General features: G+C 36.9%; 1 protein-coding gene across 1 annotated transcript in view; it reads right to left on the reverse strand.

Annotated features, from left to right (window-relative positions):
• LOC140441448 (cystathionine beta-synthase-like) overlaps nucleotides 1–21,486 on the reverse strand; it is a 134,796-nt gene that overhangs the window by 98,922 nt on the left and 14,388 nt on the right. Inside the window, exons 3-4 of the mRNA XM_072532181.1 lie at nucleotides 15,621–15,788; nucleotides 15,382–15,563 (exon numbers count right to left, since the gene is read on the reverse strand). Of these exons, the coding sequence (XP_072388282.1) occupies nucleotides 15,382–15,563; nucleotides 15,621–15,788 (350 nt within the window). The remainder of the gene's footprint in view (nucleotides 1–15,381; nucleotides 15,564–15,620; nucleotides 15,789–21,486) is intronic.

The raw sequence follows: 21,486 nt of genomic DNA on the forward strand, positions 1-21,486 counted from the left end.
TTTTCACTCATTCTTCGGAAAGAAACCCCAACGTAAGTAGACATGGAAGAGTCCGAACCAAAGAACAAAAAATGAGATTGATTTCATAATATCAAATCGGAAAGATATTGTTCAGGATGTAACAGTATTGAATAAATTTTCAACAGGGAGCGACCATAGACTAATTAGAGCAAAAACCACTTTTAACACTGAAGTTGAAAGAACAAAAATGATCCTCAAAAAGAAAAGTGGAAGGTGGCTGTTCCCAGAAGATATAACACTTTACGAAGAAAATATTAAGACTAGTTTGGATACACACGACTTAGAGAATATCAGCAGCAATGAAATGAATAATATTACTCGAATATTGAAAGAAGCCGAAAAGAAATACTGTCCTCGTCCTGAAAACAATAACAAAATAAATTAAGCCACAACACAAAACATCTTCTAGAGGAAAGAAGAAAACTTAGGGAAAATCAGGATCATAACCAAAATGAACTAAGAATTTTGAACAAGAAAATTAAAAAGGAAGTTAGAAAAGATCTGAGACGATACAATACGATGAAAATAACTAGAGTAATAGAAGAAAACAAAAGCTTGAAAGTACTCAGACAGAGCATGTCCATTGGAAAAACAAACGTCCACAAATTAAGAAATGAACAGGGGCAAATCATTGAGGATAGAGTTCAAATTATGAACACGATAGAGAGTTTTTATAGACAACTATACAAAGAACAGCAATGTAACCGGAGTGGATCATTGCCAAAGATAATCAATCAGGGATCTGAAATTTTACCGGACGTAACACCCAATGAAGTTCGAAGGTCAGTGCAAGAAATGAAAAACAATAAGTCCCCCGGAGGCGATGAAATAGTGGCAGATGCCTTGAAAGTGGCTGGAAAAAGATTATGGCAGGTCCTTGCCAAACTATTCACTAGATGTTTGCAGGAAGCAATAACACCAATCCAGTGGTATAACGCAGAAATTATCATACTTCATAAAAAAGGAGATGCTACCGACCTCAGGAATTACAGGCCCATAAGTCTACTTTCACATATTTATAAACTATTTACAAAAATAATTACGAAACGACTAGAAAATAAATTGGAATTTTCTCAGCCCATAGAACAGGCGGGTTTTAGAAAAGGCTATGGAACAAACGATCACCTACTGGTAATAAAAAATCTTATAGAAAAATGCACTGAATATAATAAACCACTAGCTTTAATATTTGTCGACTATGAAAAGGCATTCGACACCTGTCCAATATCAAATCTTCAGAATTCATATCCGAAATTGGACAGTATAATTTTATCACCCAGTAGACCGAATGAATCTATTTGTTATTAAATATACACACGTAGTTAATTAGGTTACATACACATTTGGTCAATTATAAATAATAATTTGGACATCAGTCAAAAGTACTGACAAAGTTAAACAATTTACATAAATTAAATACACATATCACGCTAGGTACGCGAAAAATATTGACCCAAATAGAATTTATATAAAACTAATATCTCTTGACTAGAGAAGCATTCAATCAATATTCACTCAACGAACATATAGTCTTCAACGATCAGCTTCATCAGTCTCTACTCAAAGTAATCCCGGGTCTACACCCATAGTGTACGTCTCAACAATAAACTCTGCTACTATTATTTGGTGTTTCCATTACAACAGAACGAACATCTTCACTGAGCCAACGAAGGGAATTTGTTCATGGTCCTATCGAGAAACAGAATACTTCAAGGAAGTTTGAGAGAGCCTATACAGTCCACGCCAGCAACACCCTCAGTAGCAGAGAGAGACCACTAGACCCGGGAGAACGAGAGCAGTACCAAAGCCAAGAGCCATACTAGAGCCGAGAGCAGTACCAGAGCCGAGAGCAGTACCAAAGCCGAGAGCCATACTAGAGCCGAGAGCGGTACCAAAGCCGAGAGCCATACTAGAGCCGAGAGCGGTACCAAAGCCGAGAGCCATACTAGAGCCGAGAGCGGTACCAGAGCCGAGAGCAGTACCAAAGCCAAGAGCCATACTAGAGCCGAGAGCAGTACCAGAGCCGAGAGCAGTACCAAAGCCGAGAGCCATACTAGAGCCGAGAGCGGTACTAGAGCCGAGAGCGGTACCAAAGCCGAGAGCCATACTAGAGCCGAGAGCGGTACCAAAGCCGAGAGCCATACTAGAGCCGAGAGCGGTACCAGAGCCGAGAGCAGTACCAAAGCCGAAAGCCATACTAGAGCTGAGAGCAGTACCAAAGCCGAGAGCCATACTAGAGCCGAGAGCAGTACCAAAGCCGAGAGCCATACTAGAGCCGAGAGCAGTACCAAAGCCGAGAGCCATACTAGAGCCGCAGAGCAGCCAAAGGACAGGACCGATTGCAGAACCCACCAGAAGCGAGGGATCCTCAACGTCTAAGAACACAAAAAACCGTAAGTTTTTGAATAATTACAAAATCTTCCAACTTTTACAATCTTACAATTTAACAAGTTTTTTTTTATTACAATTTAACAATTTAGAACAACAATCTCCACTCTATCAATCGTATAATAATGTACTTTAGAATGCATACCATTTAAATAATACAGAGAATTGATAAAACAAAAATAAACGTCATTCACAACTATAATTAACTAAACAGTAATTTTGTATGACAATTTGAAAAAAGAAACGTTCATACATATAGCTTGCTTTTAATTACAATTAAATATTTTATTTCGAAAAATTAAAATAATTACGTAGCAAATAATTTCATTTATTTTGATAACAATATATATATATATATATATATATATATATATATATATATATATATATATATATATATATATATATATATATATATATATATATATATATATATATATATATATATATATATATGTATATGTATATATATCATTATAAGAGTGTGTGGATTACATCTTGACCTACCTCAATGCAAAGAATAGCACAGCAGGCAAGGTCAAACTCATATTTCGCTAAATTGCACATTCCGATAGAAAAGAAAGTGTTATAATACAGGTATACTTATTTAATACATAACGTACATTTAGTATTGTCTAATATATTTACCGCTGAATGTAAAAATTTTTAAAATAATCATGGAGAGTCTATACGTTAAGCAAGCGGAAATAGGAACAGAAATAGTGAAACTCGTTTCAAATACAAAAAAGGATTCCCAATCTCGGAAAAATCAACAATACATCCGGGATAGACAGGAAAAATTAGAAGAATATTGGGCAAAATTTTTAAATAACCACGAAAAGCTGCTAGAAGGGGGTATAACGAAAGAAAAATATTTTGAAACAAAATACTATGATCAGGTATTTAAGACATACATTGAGGGGAAAACCCTGTTGGAAGAATATGGAAGGGTGCTGAAAAGAGGAAAAGCACCGAAAGTAAAGGAGATACAGATAAGAAAACAAAGAATCGAGGAATTATTACGGCCAGAAAATGAACAAGACTTGCAGGAGGATGAAGAATTGCAGTCAGAGTTAAGAGAATACATGGAAAAGGTGAATACACTAATGATTGAAGCAGCAGTAAATGAGGAACTGGACGCTACAGATATTGGAGAAGTAGAGAGAATAAATCATCTAAAGAGGAAAGTCAGGGAAGTTTTAAAGAAAATAAGGCCAGGAATGCAACGGCCAGAAAGCACACAGAGGAGGGACGGTGTGACATTGCCGCAGGTAAAAATCCCTATGTATGAAGGCAGATATGAAACGTGGAGAACTTTCCACGATCTGTTTACTAAAGTAATACATGAAAACGACCAGTTATCAAAAGCAGAAAAAATGCAGTACCTAAAAACTCAAGTAAGAGGGGAAGCCAACAGAATGATACAACACTTAAACATATCCGAGGCCAACTACGAAGTGGCCTGGAACATGCTAAAAGATAGGTATGAGAACCCAAGGATGATATTGTTTAAATTAATAGACAAGATGCTACTAGCGCAGGAAGTAAAGGAATCTTCTGCTAGAGCATTGAAATCACTACATGACACCTTCCACGAAAGTCTGGAAGCCATAGGAGGGTTAGGAACAGACACGGAAGCGTGGAGCCCATTGATAGCCCGAATTATCATAACGAAATGGGACAATGAAACTAGGAGGCTGTACGAAAACCACATTGGAGACAGTAGAGAGATACCGACGTACAAATCGACACAAACATTCCTACAGCGAAGATTTCAGACACTGGAACTGCTGGAGTCAGAAAAAAGACAAGAGAAGCAAGGAGGATCTCTTAGGAAACCAAGAACACATTGCGTGATATGCAACGGAGATCACGGAGTACCGAACTGCAGAGAATTTCAGGAACTCAATGTAAGAGACCGGAACAGGATGATAAAAGAAAAAGGATTGTGTACAAACTGCCTAGCACATAAAAAAGAAAAACAATGTTATTCACAATATAGGTGCAGACACTGTGGCGGAGACCACCACCATATGTTGCATTATGAAAAAGGAAACACAAGCAACAAAAGAAACTCCAATGAAACGAAACGAGAACAAACACAAGAAAGAAATGGAAGAGATTCAAACAATAGAAGAAACGGGTACCAAGCTGATAGGTACAGAGGAGGAAATAATAATCCATACAACGCCAGAAACAAAATAACGGAAGGCGAGAAAATACACAAGATACCAATGGGCCTAGGAATAGCAACGACCAGCAAAGAGGGCAGAATTCAGTAAACTGTGCAAGCCATAAGGAAGGTGAAGCATTACTAGCGACAGCTGTGGTACGCATAAGAGATGCGAAAGGAGATTCACACATAATGAGAGCACTAATCGACCAAGGGTCACAATGCGCATTTATAACGGAACAAGCTGCGACGACGCTAGGAACAACAAGGAAGCCCATACAGGCGACCATATCCGGGATAGGCTCGTCAGGAGAAAAAACAGCCAACTGGAGTATGAAACTTTTAATCGAAACTCATTACGAAAGTGACTTCGAGATGGAAATAGAAGCACTAGTACTACCGAAGATAACAAGGAATTTACCGGAAAAGGATATAATTCTACCGGACTATAACGAGAAAAATGCAATACTGGCAGATCCAAGATATTACAAGGTAGGGAAGATAGACTTACTACTAGGAGTAAAAGAATACAGTTACATATTGACAGAAGGGATGCACAGAATAAGTAATGGACTCCTGAGTCAAAACACCAAACTAGGATGGATAGTTTCGGGAATAGCACGAGAAAGGGAGAATATAAAAGCAGAAGTATGCTGTATGATATCAAGACAAGAAATGGACGTACAAATAAAGAACTTCTGGGAATTAGAAGAAGTAAATAAGGATACAAGTTTCTCAGTGGAAGAACAAGAATGTGAAGAACTGTATCGACAGACTGTAAAAAGGAATGAAGAAGGGAGATACGAAGTAAAAATTCCGTTTAGGGAAGACGTCGCAAAGTTAGGAGAATCTAAACAGCAAGCATTCGCCAGATTGCAACTAGAAAGGAAGTTTGCAAAAGACAAACAGTTAGAAGCGAATTACAGACAATTCATGGAAGATTATGAAAACCAAGGTCATATGGTAATAGCAGAAAACCAGGGAGATGGGTACTACTTACCTCATCATCCAGTGAGAAAAGAGGACAGTACTACAACGAAAATAAGAGCCGTGTTTGATGCATCAAGCAAAAGCTCATCGGCAGTAAGCCTGAATGATATTATGCACACAGGGCCGAAATTACAACAAGACTTGACAAATATACTATTACGATGGAGATCCAATAAGGTAGCATACTCAGCGGATCTGGAAAAAATGTTTAGACAAATCAGAATGGCAGAAGAAGACCAAAAATATCAAAAAATTTTGTGGAGAAAGGACACAAAGGACCACATACAAGAGTATAACTTAACGACGGTGACATACGGCACGGCCGCAGCACCCTTTTTAGCGTTAAGAACAATACAACAATTACAAGAAGACGAAGGAGCGAGGTTCCCGTTGGCATCGAAAATTGTAAAAGAAAACATGTATGTAGACGATATACTAGGAGGAGCTGAGACAGTGCAGGAAGCAGAAACAGCCCAAAAGGAATTAATACAACTGTTCAGAAAAGGAGGTTTCACTCTTAGAAAATGGTTGAGCAACGAAGAAAAAATAATGGAGAACGTACCGGAGGATATGAGGAACGTAGACTCGAAGGCATTCAAACAAGAAGAAGTACGGAAAACGTTAGGAATACACTGGTCACCTAAAGAGGATATAATCACATTCAAAATAGGGATAACGACGGCAAAGAAAATAACGAAAAGACACGTACTGTCAGAAGTAGCAAAACTATACGACCCACTGGGATGGATAGCACCTGTAGTAATTCAGGCGAAAATGTTCATACAGGAATTATGGGAGCAAAAGACCAGTTGGGATAAAGAATTAACTAGCAACCAACAAAGCAGGTGGAATACATACCAGGCGCAATTAGTAAACCTGGAGAAAATAACATTGCCCAGGTGGAACAACTTAAGCAAGATAAACAGAGTAGAACTGCATGGATTTGCAGATGCGTCTATGAAAGGATATGGAGCGGTAATCTACTCAAGGGTATTAGGCCCAGAAATTAAAACGAATCTAATGATAGCAAAATCGAAAGTCGCACCATTGAAAGGGAAAACGACGTTACCGAGGCTCGAGCTGTGTGCCGCGGTACTACTAGCAAATTTAATGAAGAAAACCCTACAAGCATTGAACAGGAAAAACATTGAGGTATATGCATGGTCGGACTCAACGATAACCCTGGCTTGGATAAGGGGATCATCAAAAAGGTGGAAAATGTTCGTCGCCAACAGAGTAGAGGAAATAAGACGCGTTATAGGACCGAAAAATTGGCATAAGGTAGATACAAAGGAAAATCCAGCGGACATCCTCTCACGTGGAAGTACCGCATCAGAATTATTAGAAGCAGAGCTATGGTGGAAGGGACCAACTTGGCTGACTAGTAACAAAACTTTAACTCAGGAATCAGAAGAAATACCAGAGACAAATAAGGAGGAAGTCAAAACTAAAATAACGGTGCACACGACAACGATAAAGGAGGACATATGCGAGAGATTCTCAAATTTAGAAAGAATGAGAAGAGTACTTTCATATTGTAGGAGATTTGCAGACAAATGCAGAAAAAAGAAGGACAATGGACAAAGTCAGATTACAGTCCAAGAATTAGAGGAAACGCTATTAAAGGTGATAAAGCACACACAGCACGCCTACTTCAAACAAGAAATAAATAAGCTGGGGAAGAAACAGCAATTAGACAAGAAAAATAAATTAGCGTCATTGGTACCATTCCTGGATAGACAAGGAATTCTAAGAGTCACCGGAAGACTGAGACACACGAATCTAAAGTACGGAGAAAAACATCCGATAATTTTGCCAAAGGATAATGCATTAACAAAGTTACTTATAACAGATAGTCACGCAAGAAATCTACATAGCGGATTACAACAAACACTACAGTACATAAAAAGGAAATACTGGATAATCAACGGCAGAAGAACCGTGAAAGATCATCTAGCAAAATGTTTAAGGTGCAGGAGGTATAAAAGCCAAGCAGCACAACAATTAATGGGAGATCTACCGAAAGACAGAGTGAACCCGAGTCATCCCTTTACTAACACAGGGATAGATTATGCCGGGCCAATAAAAATAAGTACCACGAGAGGCAGAGGACAGAGGAGCTATAAGGGCTACATCTCAGTATTTGTGTGTCTGTCAACGAAGGCAGTACACCTTGAGGTAGTAAGCGATATGTCTACGGATGCTTTCATCGCAGCGTTCAAGAGATTTACGGCACGCAGAGGACAGTGCAACAACGTATACAGCGATAACGGAACCACATTCGTAGGAACAGCAAATTTGTTGAAAAAAGAAAATCAAAAAATAGATGACGAGATAAAACAAGGATTACTGGCACTAGGTACTCAGTGGCATGTCATACCTGCATATGCACCACATTTCGGAGGATTATGGGAGAGCGCAGTGCGAATAATGAAATATCACTTGAAAAGAATCATCGGGGAAACAGTTCTAACATATGAAGAATTGAGTACGGTGCTGGCACAAATAGAAGCATGTATGAACTCGAGACCATTATGTGGGTCATCAGAAGACCCTGAAGGGAAAATAGCCCTGACACCAGCTCACTTCCTTATAGGGAGAGAAATTATATCACCAAATCGGGAAGAAGAGCTTACGACTTATTTGAAGATGCCGACGAGGTGGAGATTAGTGGAGAAAATAAAAAGAGACTTCTGGAAAATTTGGAAACAGGAATACCTGCACCAATTACAACAGAGAAATAGATGGCATAAGGCGCACCCTAACATAAAAGAAGAAGAAATAGTTATAATTAAAGAAGAGGATACACCTCCAGGCAGATGGCCATTAGCGAGGGTAACAGAAACACACCCTGGAGCGGAGGGACTAACCAGAGTAGTAACAGTGAGAAAGGCAAACGGGAAACTGACTAAAAGACCCATACATAAGCTAATACGACTGGAAGAAGAGAAACAGGAAAAGCCGAAAAAGGCAGCAGCACTAAGATGGAAGAAAATACTAGTAGCTATAATGTTTTTAACGATGTTAAAACCCATAAAGGCAGAACCGTATAAAATATATAATCCGGTACCAGGATTTTTCACAGAAGACCTTGGAGAGGTCGTCATAGACCGGGGAACATTTCGAATAAAGGTGTTACTCGAAAAAGGAAGAATTCGAACAGAGCACCAACTAATAGGAAATATGATACAAGGCGTACGAGAACTGTGTCATGAGATAAAAATCGTGAATTGTAAGGATATAATAGAGAAATTGGAGGAAGGACAAAGAAAGGCGGAGTCAGTAAGCGAGGGGCTGACAGTAGAAATAAAAGGAAGGGAAAGAAGAGGAATATTAGGAACAATATTAACCTCAGTATTTGGAGTCAATGACGAAGCCTACAGTAACATTGAAGCATTAGATAATAACCAAAAGGAGCTAATAAAGGGATCACAGCACCAGGCGAAGATAATGTTAGAAACAATAACATCAATCAATCACACAGAGAACAGGATAAACGAGCAAATGAACAAGTTTAACAAAGCACTAATCACAGGTCTACAAGAAATATCTAAAGGACTTAACGAAGTAGAAGACAAAGCACAAAAACTAGAAACCGAATATAGCACGTTACGAATACAAACGATAGCATTACAAGTTATGGACTTCATAAACGAATATACTCAATTTTACGAGGGAATATTAAACCTTCACTATAACCACGGACACTTCATTGATATAGTGAAACCGGGTGAAATAACCAAATTAATAGGGAAAGCAGGGCAGATACTGCCTCAAGGGGTCGAAATACGACGACAACCCATTATAGAAACAGAAGTCAGTCATGACGACAGATATATAACAGTCATCGGCTACTTCATAGTGACAGGGAAAAATAAGTACAGCATGCTCAAAGTCACGGCCATACCACTTAACGTTGAGGGGTCGGTGTTGCGCACATTTGTCGCCCCAAGGAATCTACTGGTCGTAGATTATAACACACTGCACTACTTCGAATTGACCACGGAAGATAGAGAAAGGTGCTTACTGTTGACAAAGGCGCAGATAGCGTGCTCACCAACGGCTATAAGAAACATGGATACCCAACCAAACTGCATACTAGAAGAAATTTATGAGCGATCTAAGAATAGCACATGTCCAGTGGTAGCCAGGACAATACAGACAGCTCAATGGAGTAAGATGGGTACTCCCAACCTCTGGCTAGTTATCACGCCAGTCACGATACACATATCCATTATTTGCGATGGAAATCGGAGCGAAAAAGTACTGGAACGAGTCACATTCCTGAAGCTTTCACCCAAATGTATCGCCCAAACGAAAAATATTACATTACTCCCCACTAGCAGTGGGGTGGACAGAGCAGTGACGAGTTACCTGAAGTCGCCAATCACTCCCGTGGCCCAACTGGTGGCGAGGACACCCCGCAAGTTTAACACGCCTCTAAACACCTACCTTGACATACCAGGAGGAGAGCTACGTCATGTGTTACTTGAGGAGGAGAGTCTGGAACAAGAAATGACGCATACGCAGTGGCGATCGATTCACGAATCTAATTGGCATTATTTTGTGGCCACCGGGATCATTACTATAATGGTAATAATTGGGATACTCACGTTATGGAAGTACCGTCCTGTTGCACGACTATGTCGTTCAGGGAATCCACAAACTCAGACTAACGAACAGGAAGTACCTGTATTAGTTAGTAATCGGCACAACAATGTACGGTCGACTTCCCAAGTTGACATCCCACTTTCCACATTTTCATCCAATTGCCCTAATTTTAATCTAGAGATAGAGTCGGACATTGATAGCTAGGGTACGGTTGGAAGATTATTGATTATTCTTAAACTATTTATAATTTATCATGTTTGAATTTTACTATGTTATGTAATACTTATATGTAAACTTTGAGTATTGACACTTGGGCCAGATTGCCCGATTCCGCAGTATGTCCAATATCAAATCTTCAGAATTCATATCCGAAATTGGACAGTATAATTTTATCACCCAGTAGACCGAATGAATCTATTTGTTATTAAATATACACACGTAGTTAATTAGGTTACATACACATTTGGTCAATTATAAATAATAATTTGGACATCAGTCAAAAGTACTGACAAAGTTAAACAATTTACATAAATTAAATACACATATCACGCTAGGTACGCGAAAAATATTGACCCAAATAGAATTTATATAAAACTAATATCTCTTGACTAGAGAAGCATTCAATCAATATTCACTCAACGAACATATAGTCTTCAACGATCAACTTCATCAGTCTCTACTCAAAGTAATCCCGGGTCTACACCCATAGTGTACGTCTCAACAATAAACTCTGCTACTATTATTTGGTGTTTCCATTACAACAGAACGAACATCTTCACTGAGCCAACGAAGGGAATTTGTTCAACACCGTAAATCAACAAAAAATGTTGGAAGCCTTGACAGAATGCCGAATTGACTATCGGTATATAAATATAATTAAACACATATATACCAAAACGCAACAGCCAGTGTTAGAGTGGGTGATCGTCAAACCCAGAAATTCCCGATACAACGTGGAGTACGCCAGGGGGACACCATATCGCCGAAACTGTTCACTACGCTTTTGGAATATATATGTAAAAGGGCAAAACTGACCGACAAGGGCATAAACATAAACGGAGAAAAGCTTAGCCATCTAAGGTTTGCAGATGATTGTACTAATAGCTGATAGGATAGATGAGGCCAAAGAACTTTTAAATCAGCTCTACCTTTCCTCGCTAGAAGGGGGATTGAAAATAAATATATCTAAAACCCAGATGATGACAAATCTTGTAGTCAGCGAAGATATATGCGTAGAAACAAGATCCATAGACCAGGTAATGGCCTATAAATACCTAGGTCATGAGATTCGCATAGGAAAAGATAACCAAACCGTTGAGCTTCTCCGTAGTATAAGACTGACTTGGGCAGCCCTCGGCAAGCTGAACCATATTTTCAAATCGTCTGATATACCAATATGCCTTAAAAGAAAAACGTTTAATCAGTGTGTTTTGCCAGTGTTAACTTACGGTGCGGAAACGTTGACCATGACAAGGAGAACAGTTCAAAAGATCCGTGTGTGTCAAAGGGCGATGGAGCGTGCTATGTTGGGCGTTTCACTACGAGACAAGATCCCAAATCGCCAGCTACGATAAAGAACAGGAGTGGCTGATGCAGTAGAGAGAGTAGCAACACTGAAATGGAACTGGGCAGGTCACGGGGCTCGAATGACAGATAATAGATGGACAAAGCGGATACTGGAATGGAGACCAAGAGATGATGCCTACCGAAGCAGAGGTCGTCCACCAACACGTTGGACTGACGATCTAAAACGTTGTCATAGAGAAAATTATGAGGGAGTCCAGCAGTGGATAAGCGAAGATTGAATGATGATGCTTTTCCGCAATACTCTCTAGCGGGTATAATTTGTTAAATTGCGTCGTGTGTAGAGCTTCAGTAAGTTTTTTTTATATAAAAATCTTAAAAATACAAGGCATTTTCCATTAAAAAGCTTTCAGAAGAAGCAGTTCAGCGTTCTTTGTAGATACATTTTGTATCTTAGTGAACTACTATTGCTAAAAAGCACTACTACACTATTTGGCTCTAAGTTTGGGATCAGTGTATATTCAAACCAATCTTCAAAAATATCGGCTTCCATACCCTTGCGGTAGTCAACGTTACAATACTTTACTTTCTTTCCACATAATTTTAAAGCATTCGGAAGCCATCCCTTACTTCCGCAATGTACAATAATTAGCCGCGATACTTTATTTGCAGGCATTTTTAATATGAACATGTTTGAACTATCTGTCCATCCTTTCTTAACTGAACCGTGCTTATTATACTTTTTAGCCTATATTTAGTAATTTATTCTACGTATATATCACGTCTGTTGACTATTCTTTGGTTTCCATAACTGCTTGACGTTTATTTATTATTTTTAAGTTAAAACCCATTTTCTTTATCAAATTTATCTTCCGACCGGTTATTTCCAATTTATTTTTATTCTAGGTATTTCATTGTTTCTGTAGAAATCGTATATTATGATTTTCAATAGTTTTATAAGTGAAGCACCTATAGGTATTGAAAATTTGTAGTCACATCGCCTCTTCTAACGAGGGAGTTCATTCTTAACTATTTTGTATAATAAGTGATGGATTCGACCGTTACTTGATGGAATTTCATTTTATCTAACAATAAAAAACTAAAAACTTTTGTTTTCAAAACTTTATTATCACTACAGCTGTTTCGGCAGAGAGCCTTTCTCAAGTTGCGCTTGCTTATCTTACTAAAACGGCATACAATAGGTTATAAAAAAGAAGGGACTAACCTTCGCCCCATCTAATGCGTTCTACAATATACAGTGTGTCCGTAAAGTATGGAATAAATTCGATATTTCCTAAATGAAAAGCCTGTTTAAAAAAATCTAAAACACGTCCATTTTTAAATTTAATGTTCTACATTTTACAATAAGTATGTGAGGTGATACACATTACAGTGATGACGTCATCGGCTCTTTTTTTAAATGTAACACCCTGTATCTTAGGACATTTTTAGATCGATAAAAAAGAGCTGATTTCAAAAAAGTATAATATTCGGGTCTAATGGATATAATTTGAAAGATATGCCCTTAGAAAATAAATTATTTATTATGAATTGCAAAAAAGTAGCCTACTTCTAGTTTTTGGTAAACTGTAATTATTTTTAGTAACGTTCAATAACAATTAAGTAGTACAATAATTGTATTAATTCGTGAATGTTCTGTATTATTGCTTAGAATTAATTTTATTATTATTTTATATTATTTTATATTAAGTAGAAATGAATTTGAGTGTAAAGCAAAGAATTGAAATACTCATGATGATTGGGTATGGTGACAAATCGCAAACTCAGATGGAAGTGTGTAATTTATTTAATGATATATCCAGAAATACCCATCGCGCAGTCAACAGTAAGTAAGATTGAAAAGAAATTTCAAGAAACTGGTACGGTTGAAAATGCACGCAAATCAGGTCGTCCCTCTGTAAATTATGTTACAACATTAGATGTTCTACTTGCTTTTGAAGAAGATGCGCACACTTCATTTCGTAAGATTAGTAGTGATCTAGATGTTTGCAAAACAACGGTACACAAAGTACGTAAAAGTAAGTAAAATGCACAGTTGTACAGGAATTAAATGAGGATGATTCAGATAAAAGAATACAATTTTGCGAAATAATGATGGATAACAGCCACCGAAGACCCTCTCTTGATTCAAAATATTATTTTTTTCTGATGAGGCTACATTCAAATTAAATGGCGAGGTCAACCGTCAGTTTATTCACCATCTTCTTCTTCATGTGCCATCTCCTCTAAGAAGGTTGGCAACCATTATGGCAATTCGTACTTTCGATACCGCTGCTCTAAAGAGGTCAGCAGAAGTGCAGTTAAACCAAGCTCACAAATTGTTTAACCAGGAGATGCGTCTTCTTCCGCGATTCCTTCTACCCTGTATTCTTCCTCGTATTATTAATTGCAGCAAGTTATAACGCTCGCCCCTCATGACATGTCCCAGATATTGCAGTTTTCTGATTTTAATTGTATTTATTTATTCCCAGTACAATTAATCCTGGAGGTTTTGATAAAAGTTTATGGTTTCAACAAGATGGTGCGCCTCCGTATTATGCTTTAGATGTTCGAAGGTACCTAAACGAAATTTTTCCGAGCAGGTGGATTGGAAGACGTGGACATATTGAATGGCCAGCAAGGTCGCCAGACTTCAATCCTTTGGATTATTTTATGTGGGGTCATTTAAAGAATGTTGTTTATAAAACGAATCCTGCAAATATTGGAGACTTAAAAACAAGAATTCGTAAAGAAATAAACAATATTTCTCAAGAAAGCATAAACAAGGTTCTACAAGAATTTGTACAACGTTTCTGTTACTGTCAAATACAACAAGAGCTACAATTCGAACATTTAAGATTAAGTCATGTATTAATTACTGGATTACTTTTAAGTTATTTATTATAATTTATTTATAATTTATTAATATTATAAATCAATAAAATTTTCTAAGCGCATATCTTTCAAATTATATCCGTTAGACCCCCAGTACTTTTTTGGAATCAGCTCATTTTTATCGATCTAAAAATGTCCTAAAATACAAGGTGTTACATTTAAAAAAAGAGCCGATGACGTCATCACTGTAATGTGCATCACCTTGTATAATGAAATTTTATTGTAAAATGTAGAACATTAAATTTAAAAATCCACGTGTTTTAGATTTTTTTAAAAAGGCTTTTCATTTAGGAAATATCGAATTTATTCCATACTTTACGAACACTCTGTATGTTACCGCCACTATACTTGTACTTTCGATCTTATTTTTTTTTTATTTTGGTAATATGTATACAATAGAAATTATTTTATTAATACATGTACGCCAGGGGGCTCCCACTCCCACTAAAAGAAAAATTTACTCATCTTAAATACGTAATATATCAAAAGAATTGAGTTCTATAATAAAAATGTTAAATTTAACTTTATATAAACTTAATATAAACCAACTAAAGTTTCAGTTAAGAACCGAAAAAAAAAATTTCTTTTTCAATTGCTATGTAGGTACTGGTCTCTCTATAAAAGTTATGGTTGCAGAAGTACAGTAGACCCTTAAGGAATTAAAAGAACATAGAAAAATATTAAAGAAATTAAGTTAAAAACGGGATGACATTAAAAAATATAGACAAAAATTCAAATCCGGTAATCAAGATACAACAGAAGCTAAAGAAAAAACTTACTTGATCCAAAATTATAGAATTGGGTATTTCTTTCCTAAGTCTGTGAGTAACTCCAAACATCCCTTCAGCAGAATTTGAATCAGCATTTACTGGTGTACGAACGATCTCCGCGCCAAGTGCAGACAAAACAGACACTTTCTCATTTGACATTTTTTCAGACATCACAATTATACATCTATAACCTAAAACACATTCATTAAAATATACGAGTATTAGACAGGAGTATTGTACTACATTACCTTTGATAGCTGCCGCTAAAGCTAGACCTATTCCAGTATTTCCAGAAGATGGTTCGATGATGGTGTAGCCTGGTTTGAGCAGACCCTGCTGTTCGGCATCTTCGATAAGTCTTTTACCAATTCGGTCTTTAACTGAGCCTCCTGGATTAAAAAATTCGCATTTTACATCTAGAACAAGAGATAGGACGTTAACAAAGATAAAAAATATATTTTTTCCGTAATATTACAACAATTTATTTTAATACTGTTGTAGCAAATGGGACAAGAAGGTATCGATATTAAGTTCATGTATTATAAGCACCCTAGGTACAACACATATCAAGAAACACACTAGTAGTTTAATAATAATGATGATCAGACAGTCGGATGGATTGAACGACTCCAAGAATTTAATTTTAAGATTGAGCGTCTGGCCGAAGTTGCCATAGGGACGCCTATTCTCCCTCTACAGAAAGCCGTTCCCAGCAGAGTGTTCCCATTGCAAAAAAAATCCAAGGAAGCATAAGTACTAAGAACCACGATGGTTAAGACAAGTGCACGCCTACTAAGATCAGAGAAGAACAAGACAAGATCCCGTCTTACAGAAAATTCTTGGAAAGACGGCTTGATAAAACGAGTACTGGAAAATGATGATGGTTCCGAGAAGAGACCTCAGTTAGTGGTTCGAAAGAGCAGCATAGCCGAAGTACTTCGTCAGTTACATGACAGTCCATCAGGAGGACATTTCAGTGTAAAGAAAACGAGTAACGGACCTCTAGTCGTGATGGATTACTTCACAAAGTGGGTCGAGATCTACGTCGAGTACATCAGTCGATTTGAAGTGCCTTTAGGGATCCATAGTGACCACTAAAGGAACTTCGAGAGCCATCTATTCCAGGAAATCTGCGATAGACCAGGCAAACATAAAGCGAACAAGAAGTACAGCCTATCACCCGCAAGCGGATGGAATGATAGAGCGAATGAATAAGACAGTTGGAAAGTATTTGGCAAAAATGGTGTCCAATCACCAGCGAGACTGAGACCAGTACCTTCCGTTCTTCGCAATAACGTACAGATCCACTGTTAATGAATCAAGGGGCCATACACCTGAAAAAGTCCTATTTTGACGCGAAATGCAACTACCTTGTGATCTGTTTGGATTTCGACCTGGGGAAGATGTAGATGATAGAATGAGAAAATAGTAGAGCTGTTAGAAGCTGGAAAGGGATGTTTTAAGAGAAATGACAAAGTATGGCTCTATAATCCAAAAAAGCGAAAAAATTGTTCTCCAACTTTCAGCAGTTCTGGGAAGGACCGTAACTTATTTTAGGAAAAAGACTAACAATGTTATCTATCGAATAGGTAAGATTCCGAGAGGAAAACTAATGATAGTATAATATAACCAGCTGGCTTCATACGAAAGAGACCACGACGTAGGTGAAAAAGTGGAAGTCAACCAAGTTCAAGAAATACCTGACCTCACGTTTGAGGAATTCATCAGGGCACATGGTGATACCAGTAAAGCAAGGCATGGTGTTATCACTGAAGAAAAGCAAGACCTACTCGCACTTCTAGATGAATTCTATACCATTTTGGACAGTATTAAAGACGCACAAGAATTGGCATCCATCTTTCGAAGGAAGTTTGGTCAAGTTGCAAAACTTCAATACCAACTACCAGCTCCCGGAAAAGGTTTAAAACTCCAAGATGCATTACGTTGCCCTTTGACCCATGACCCAACTCACCTACCAAGAATTATGGAAAACATTACTTCAATTGCTTTTATGTAATTGGGAGTTGTAAAAGAGGGTCCAGTTGCCGATACTAACATCCAGTTCCAGTCCCGACAGGGTTACAGGATTAACCATCTCTTAAGTAGGAGGCAATGTTACACCAGCCCTTGCTACCCCCTAATTGAATTTACCAGGCGATTCGCAGAAGATTTACGGCTGTTCCGACAGCGTATTACGAGAGATCCACGGAATTCTAGAAATATTCCAAAGAATGAGGGGACTATATTTTCTTCTATTTCTTTTTTTATGTAGACACGACTCTGTCTGTTTTTCAATGTGCCTCCAGTAAGTTGTTGTTCCATCGTTTTCGATGCCTTCTTACTGATCGTCTTCCTATTGGGGAACTGTATCTTGCCGTCTTTACTACTCTATTTGTTATCATTTGTCTTATATGATCGTTCCATTCTACTCTTCTACTTCTTACCCAGTTTTTAATGTTGTCCACCTTGCATCTATGTCATATATCTATACTTCTATCTCTGTCTCATAGTGTTTTGTCATCAATTTTTTTAAGTGTTTTCATCTCTGATGTTTCTAATATCCTTTTTGTCCTCACTGTATCAGGTCGTGTTTCCGCCGCGTATGTCATTATTAGTCTGAAGACTATTTTGTAAATTCTGCTTTTCATTTCTTTCCCGATATTTTTATTTCTCCGTATTGTTTCATTCAGGCAGTCTGCAGCTCTGTTGGCTCTATTCACTTGATCTTCCCCTTCAGTTTCGAGCTTTCCGTAGCTACATAATGTGATACCTAGTTATTTAAACTTCATCACTTCTTCTATTATCTGACCTTCCAGCTCCAATTTACATCTTAGTAAACTTGCTGTTGTAACCATGCATTTTGTCTCTTTTGGAGAAACTAACATGTTAAATTTTCTGGCCGTTATATTATTTTGGTGCAACATACGTTGTAAATCTTCTTCACTGTTTTTATTATTTCATCCATAATCAGGTTAAACAATAAAGGACCCAGGGAAACTTCCTGTCTTATCCCATTGCCAGCTTCAATAGGGTCGATTAGTTTTTCTTCCACTTTTACTTTTATTGTGTTGTTTTTCTTAATATTTTCGATCGTTTTGATTATTCCTAGGTATCCTCTTGCGTACAATAAGTGGATAACGTCCTTTAATTTGACCTGGTGAAATACCTTCTTAAGGTCCACGAAACATAGATATGCCGGTTTTTTGTATTCTAATAATTCCTCTTGCACTTGCCTCATTATAAAAATAGCGTCGGTTCATGATCTTCCCGACCTAAAACCTTATTGTTCTTCTGCTAGTGTTACAATTTCATTAAGATTATTTGTTATCAGTTTTGTTGTTAATTTAGTGTTGTGTTTAATAAATTAATTCCTCTGTAATTTTCCGGGTCCGATTGGTTTCCCTTTTTGAGATAGGCATTAGGATACTTCATCTCCATTCTTGAGGAATTCTGTTTTCTTCTATTATTATTTGGATGAGTTTTAATAGTTGTTTGGACAGATCTGGTTCTCCTTACTTTAGTAGTTCGTTCGGTATTCTGTCTCCTGGTGATTTTCTATTATTTAATTTCCTTATGCTTCCTTTACCTCTTCCTCAATATTTATTTCTTCGTTTGTCGTCACCTCTGGTGTTGGTGGTTCATTATCGTCACCTTTAGCAAATAGGGATCGAAAGTAGTCTACCCATGTTTCCTTCTGAATGTGTTTCGTTTTTATTAGTTCGTTCATCTATTTTCTTTGTCCTCTGATCATTCTCCATATTTCTTTTTGTGTTCCGTAGAAGTCGTGTTCCATCTGTTTTGAGAAGCTCAGAAGACGAGGGACTATATATAAGGAAATTAGATTTTAGTAGTTTAGGAGTATAATAAAAAATGGTCTAATAAATATATTTGTACGGTTTTTCTGTTTTGTTAAATGCAAGATTACTAGTGTTTTTGTCAACTGGTCAGACAGGACTATTTCTATCTTTTCCTGCCTTGCACTTTTGCCGCATAAATATCTATTATTTGCACGTAGTTATAATTCAATTTTAATTTAGAAAATATGTTTCACTCTACCCTTGGTAATTTTATTGACAGTTTCATCTTAGTTTCGTGGTTTTTAATATCAAATCAGTCAAAGGGTGAAACTGATTTTATCATAAATTTTTAAATCAAGAATATAAATCACAAAAGGAAAAGAAAAAGAATTGTCCCTTAAAAAGTTTTGGATGTGGGATGCACCATTTTTTTTATTTGTTAAGGACCTTCTTTTCTCTAGAAACTTTTTAAATTGCAGTATTTATTAATTACCAATTACTTTTTATTAATATTATGCGATTTAAATCTTTAATTTTTATTAGTCACTACAATAATTAAAAATTATATGAACAATGGCTTTTTTTATTTTTATTCGTAACTTACGCAAACAGGCAAAACCACATTTTTACATTTTTTGGATTGATAAGTTGTACGACTGATTATCCAATAACATCGAAATATTATATAAATAGATGAAATTATTGAAAAATATTTTACAATTCCTTTAGATATAATAATATCCTTTAAGGTTATTACTGATAATAATAACTTGTTTGATATTTTAAATTAGCGTTTGGAAATACCCAATAACTATAAATTCCGAAAGACAAACCACAGTTAAAAATTTCTTAGAGATAACAACATACGATGTTGAAATATCGGTTTCATTAATAAATATCAATGTAATTTGTAATATGTGTCAACTACATAAATCTGGGAAAAATAACATATAAACAACTGTTTTTTTATTGAACTTTTTCTGCAATCACTTTTGCAGGTCTTTTAGGACCATAATTTGAAAATTCCCTTCCATTTTGTTCGGGATGTGGGATGTTTTTCGGTTTTAAGTTCTTCTTCACCTAATTGAGCCATCCTTTTCTAAAATGGTCTATTCTTCTTTAACTTGATCAATTTCTTTAGTATTTTTTATGTATTCATTTTTTCTAAATATTCTTAGTCTCGTCGCTTTGGATACTTGGGCTATTGCAGGTTTCCCGTATAAATCAAGTTAAAGTTGCAAGTTTTCCTGGCATATAGCGCAGTTGATTTCAGCGCTATCTTAGAGATATGTAATTTTGCTTTTCTTGGTAAGTGTAATGTTTTCTTCCCTTCTTACGGTGCCTCATTTGAAACCGATATGCATTTGGCGTGCCCTCAGGCACCTAAAGATTTTCTGGAACAAATTTACATACTGGAATTTATATATGGACTACAGAATGTTGAAATGCAACAAGCTCTCGGATTACAACATCACAAATCGCTAAATGGAGCACTAATATCAGTCCAGGAGTATAAAAAATCTCAAAATAAAAACAGAAGATGTTTTAATTGCGGAAGTATAAGATATTTGCATAATAATTGCAGAAGCCGATCCCAGATAAAGAAAGAAAAACCAAAGAACCATATCGTCATCCAGAAGCCCGTCACAGTCCTACTAGAAATAATAGTAGATATAGGTCACTAAGAAATCGATTTCCCACAACTGATCACAGAAAGCAAAAAGACACACTGGAATCTTAAATTGCTGATTTGAAGGAGCAACTAGCGATTAGTAAAAATGAAATAGAAAAGTTAAGGAAAACTGTCAATTTGGCAAGAGGTGTGTAAGGTAACTCGAAATAATACCAAAACTCCACAATCCGATCTGTAATAAAAATGCAAGAAATTGGTGAACGAGAAAAATGTGTTGAATGAACAAACAAGAATCTCAAAATGCCGTGAACGAATTACAGATTCAAAGCCAGTGTCAGCTTGCAGAAAAAGAGAATGTAACCAAAGAAGTAAGTCTCCAGATAACCACATTTAAACAGGAAGAAGATAATGATCAGACTTCCCTGGAAAACCTTAAAAGAGTTACAAGAAATATAATGGCTTAAAAATGGAATAAGACGTATTTGGAAGGAAATAACCAAACATAGTGGAACTAAAAAGGCGTTCTGAGCTCATTAGGAATATCTGTATCTTTCCAATAGTCTACTATATCGAGTGTGGAAAAGTATCGATGAAGTACGTACAGTTCAACAATTGATACTGCCAGAATCACAACAATGTGTTGCAAAAACTTCATAGCAGCCTTTTTGGAGGACATTTTGGAGT

Source organism: Diabrotica undecimpunctata, chromosome 5, assembly GCF_040954645.1.
Source record: "Diabrotica undecimpunctata isolate CICGRU chromosome 5, icDiaUnde3, whole genome shotgun sequence".
In the NCBI taxonomy this organism is placed as follows: domain Eukaryota; kingdom Metazoa; phylum Arthropoda; class Insecta; order Coleoptera; family Chrysomelidae; genus Diabrotica; species Diabrotica undecimpunctata.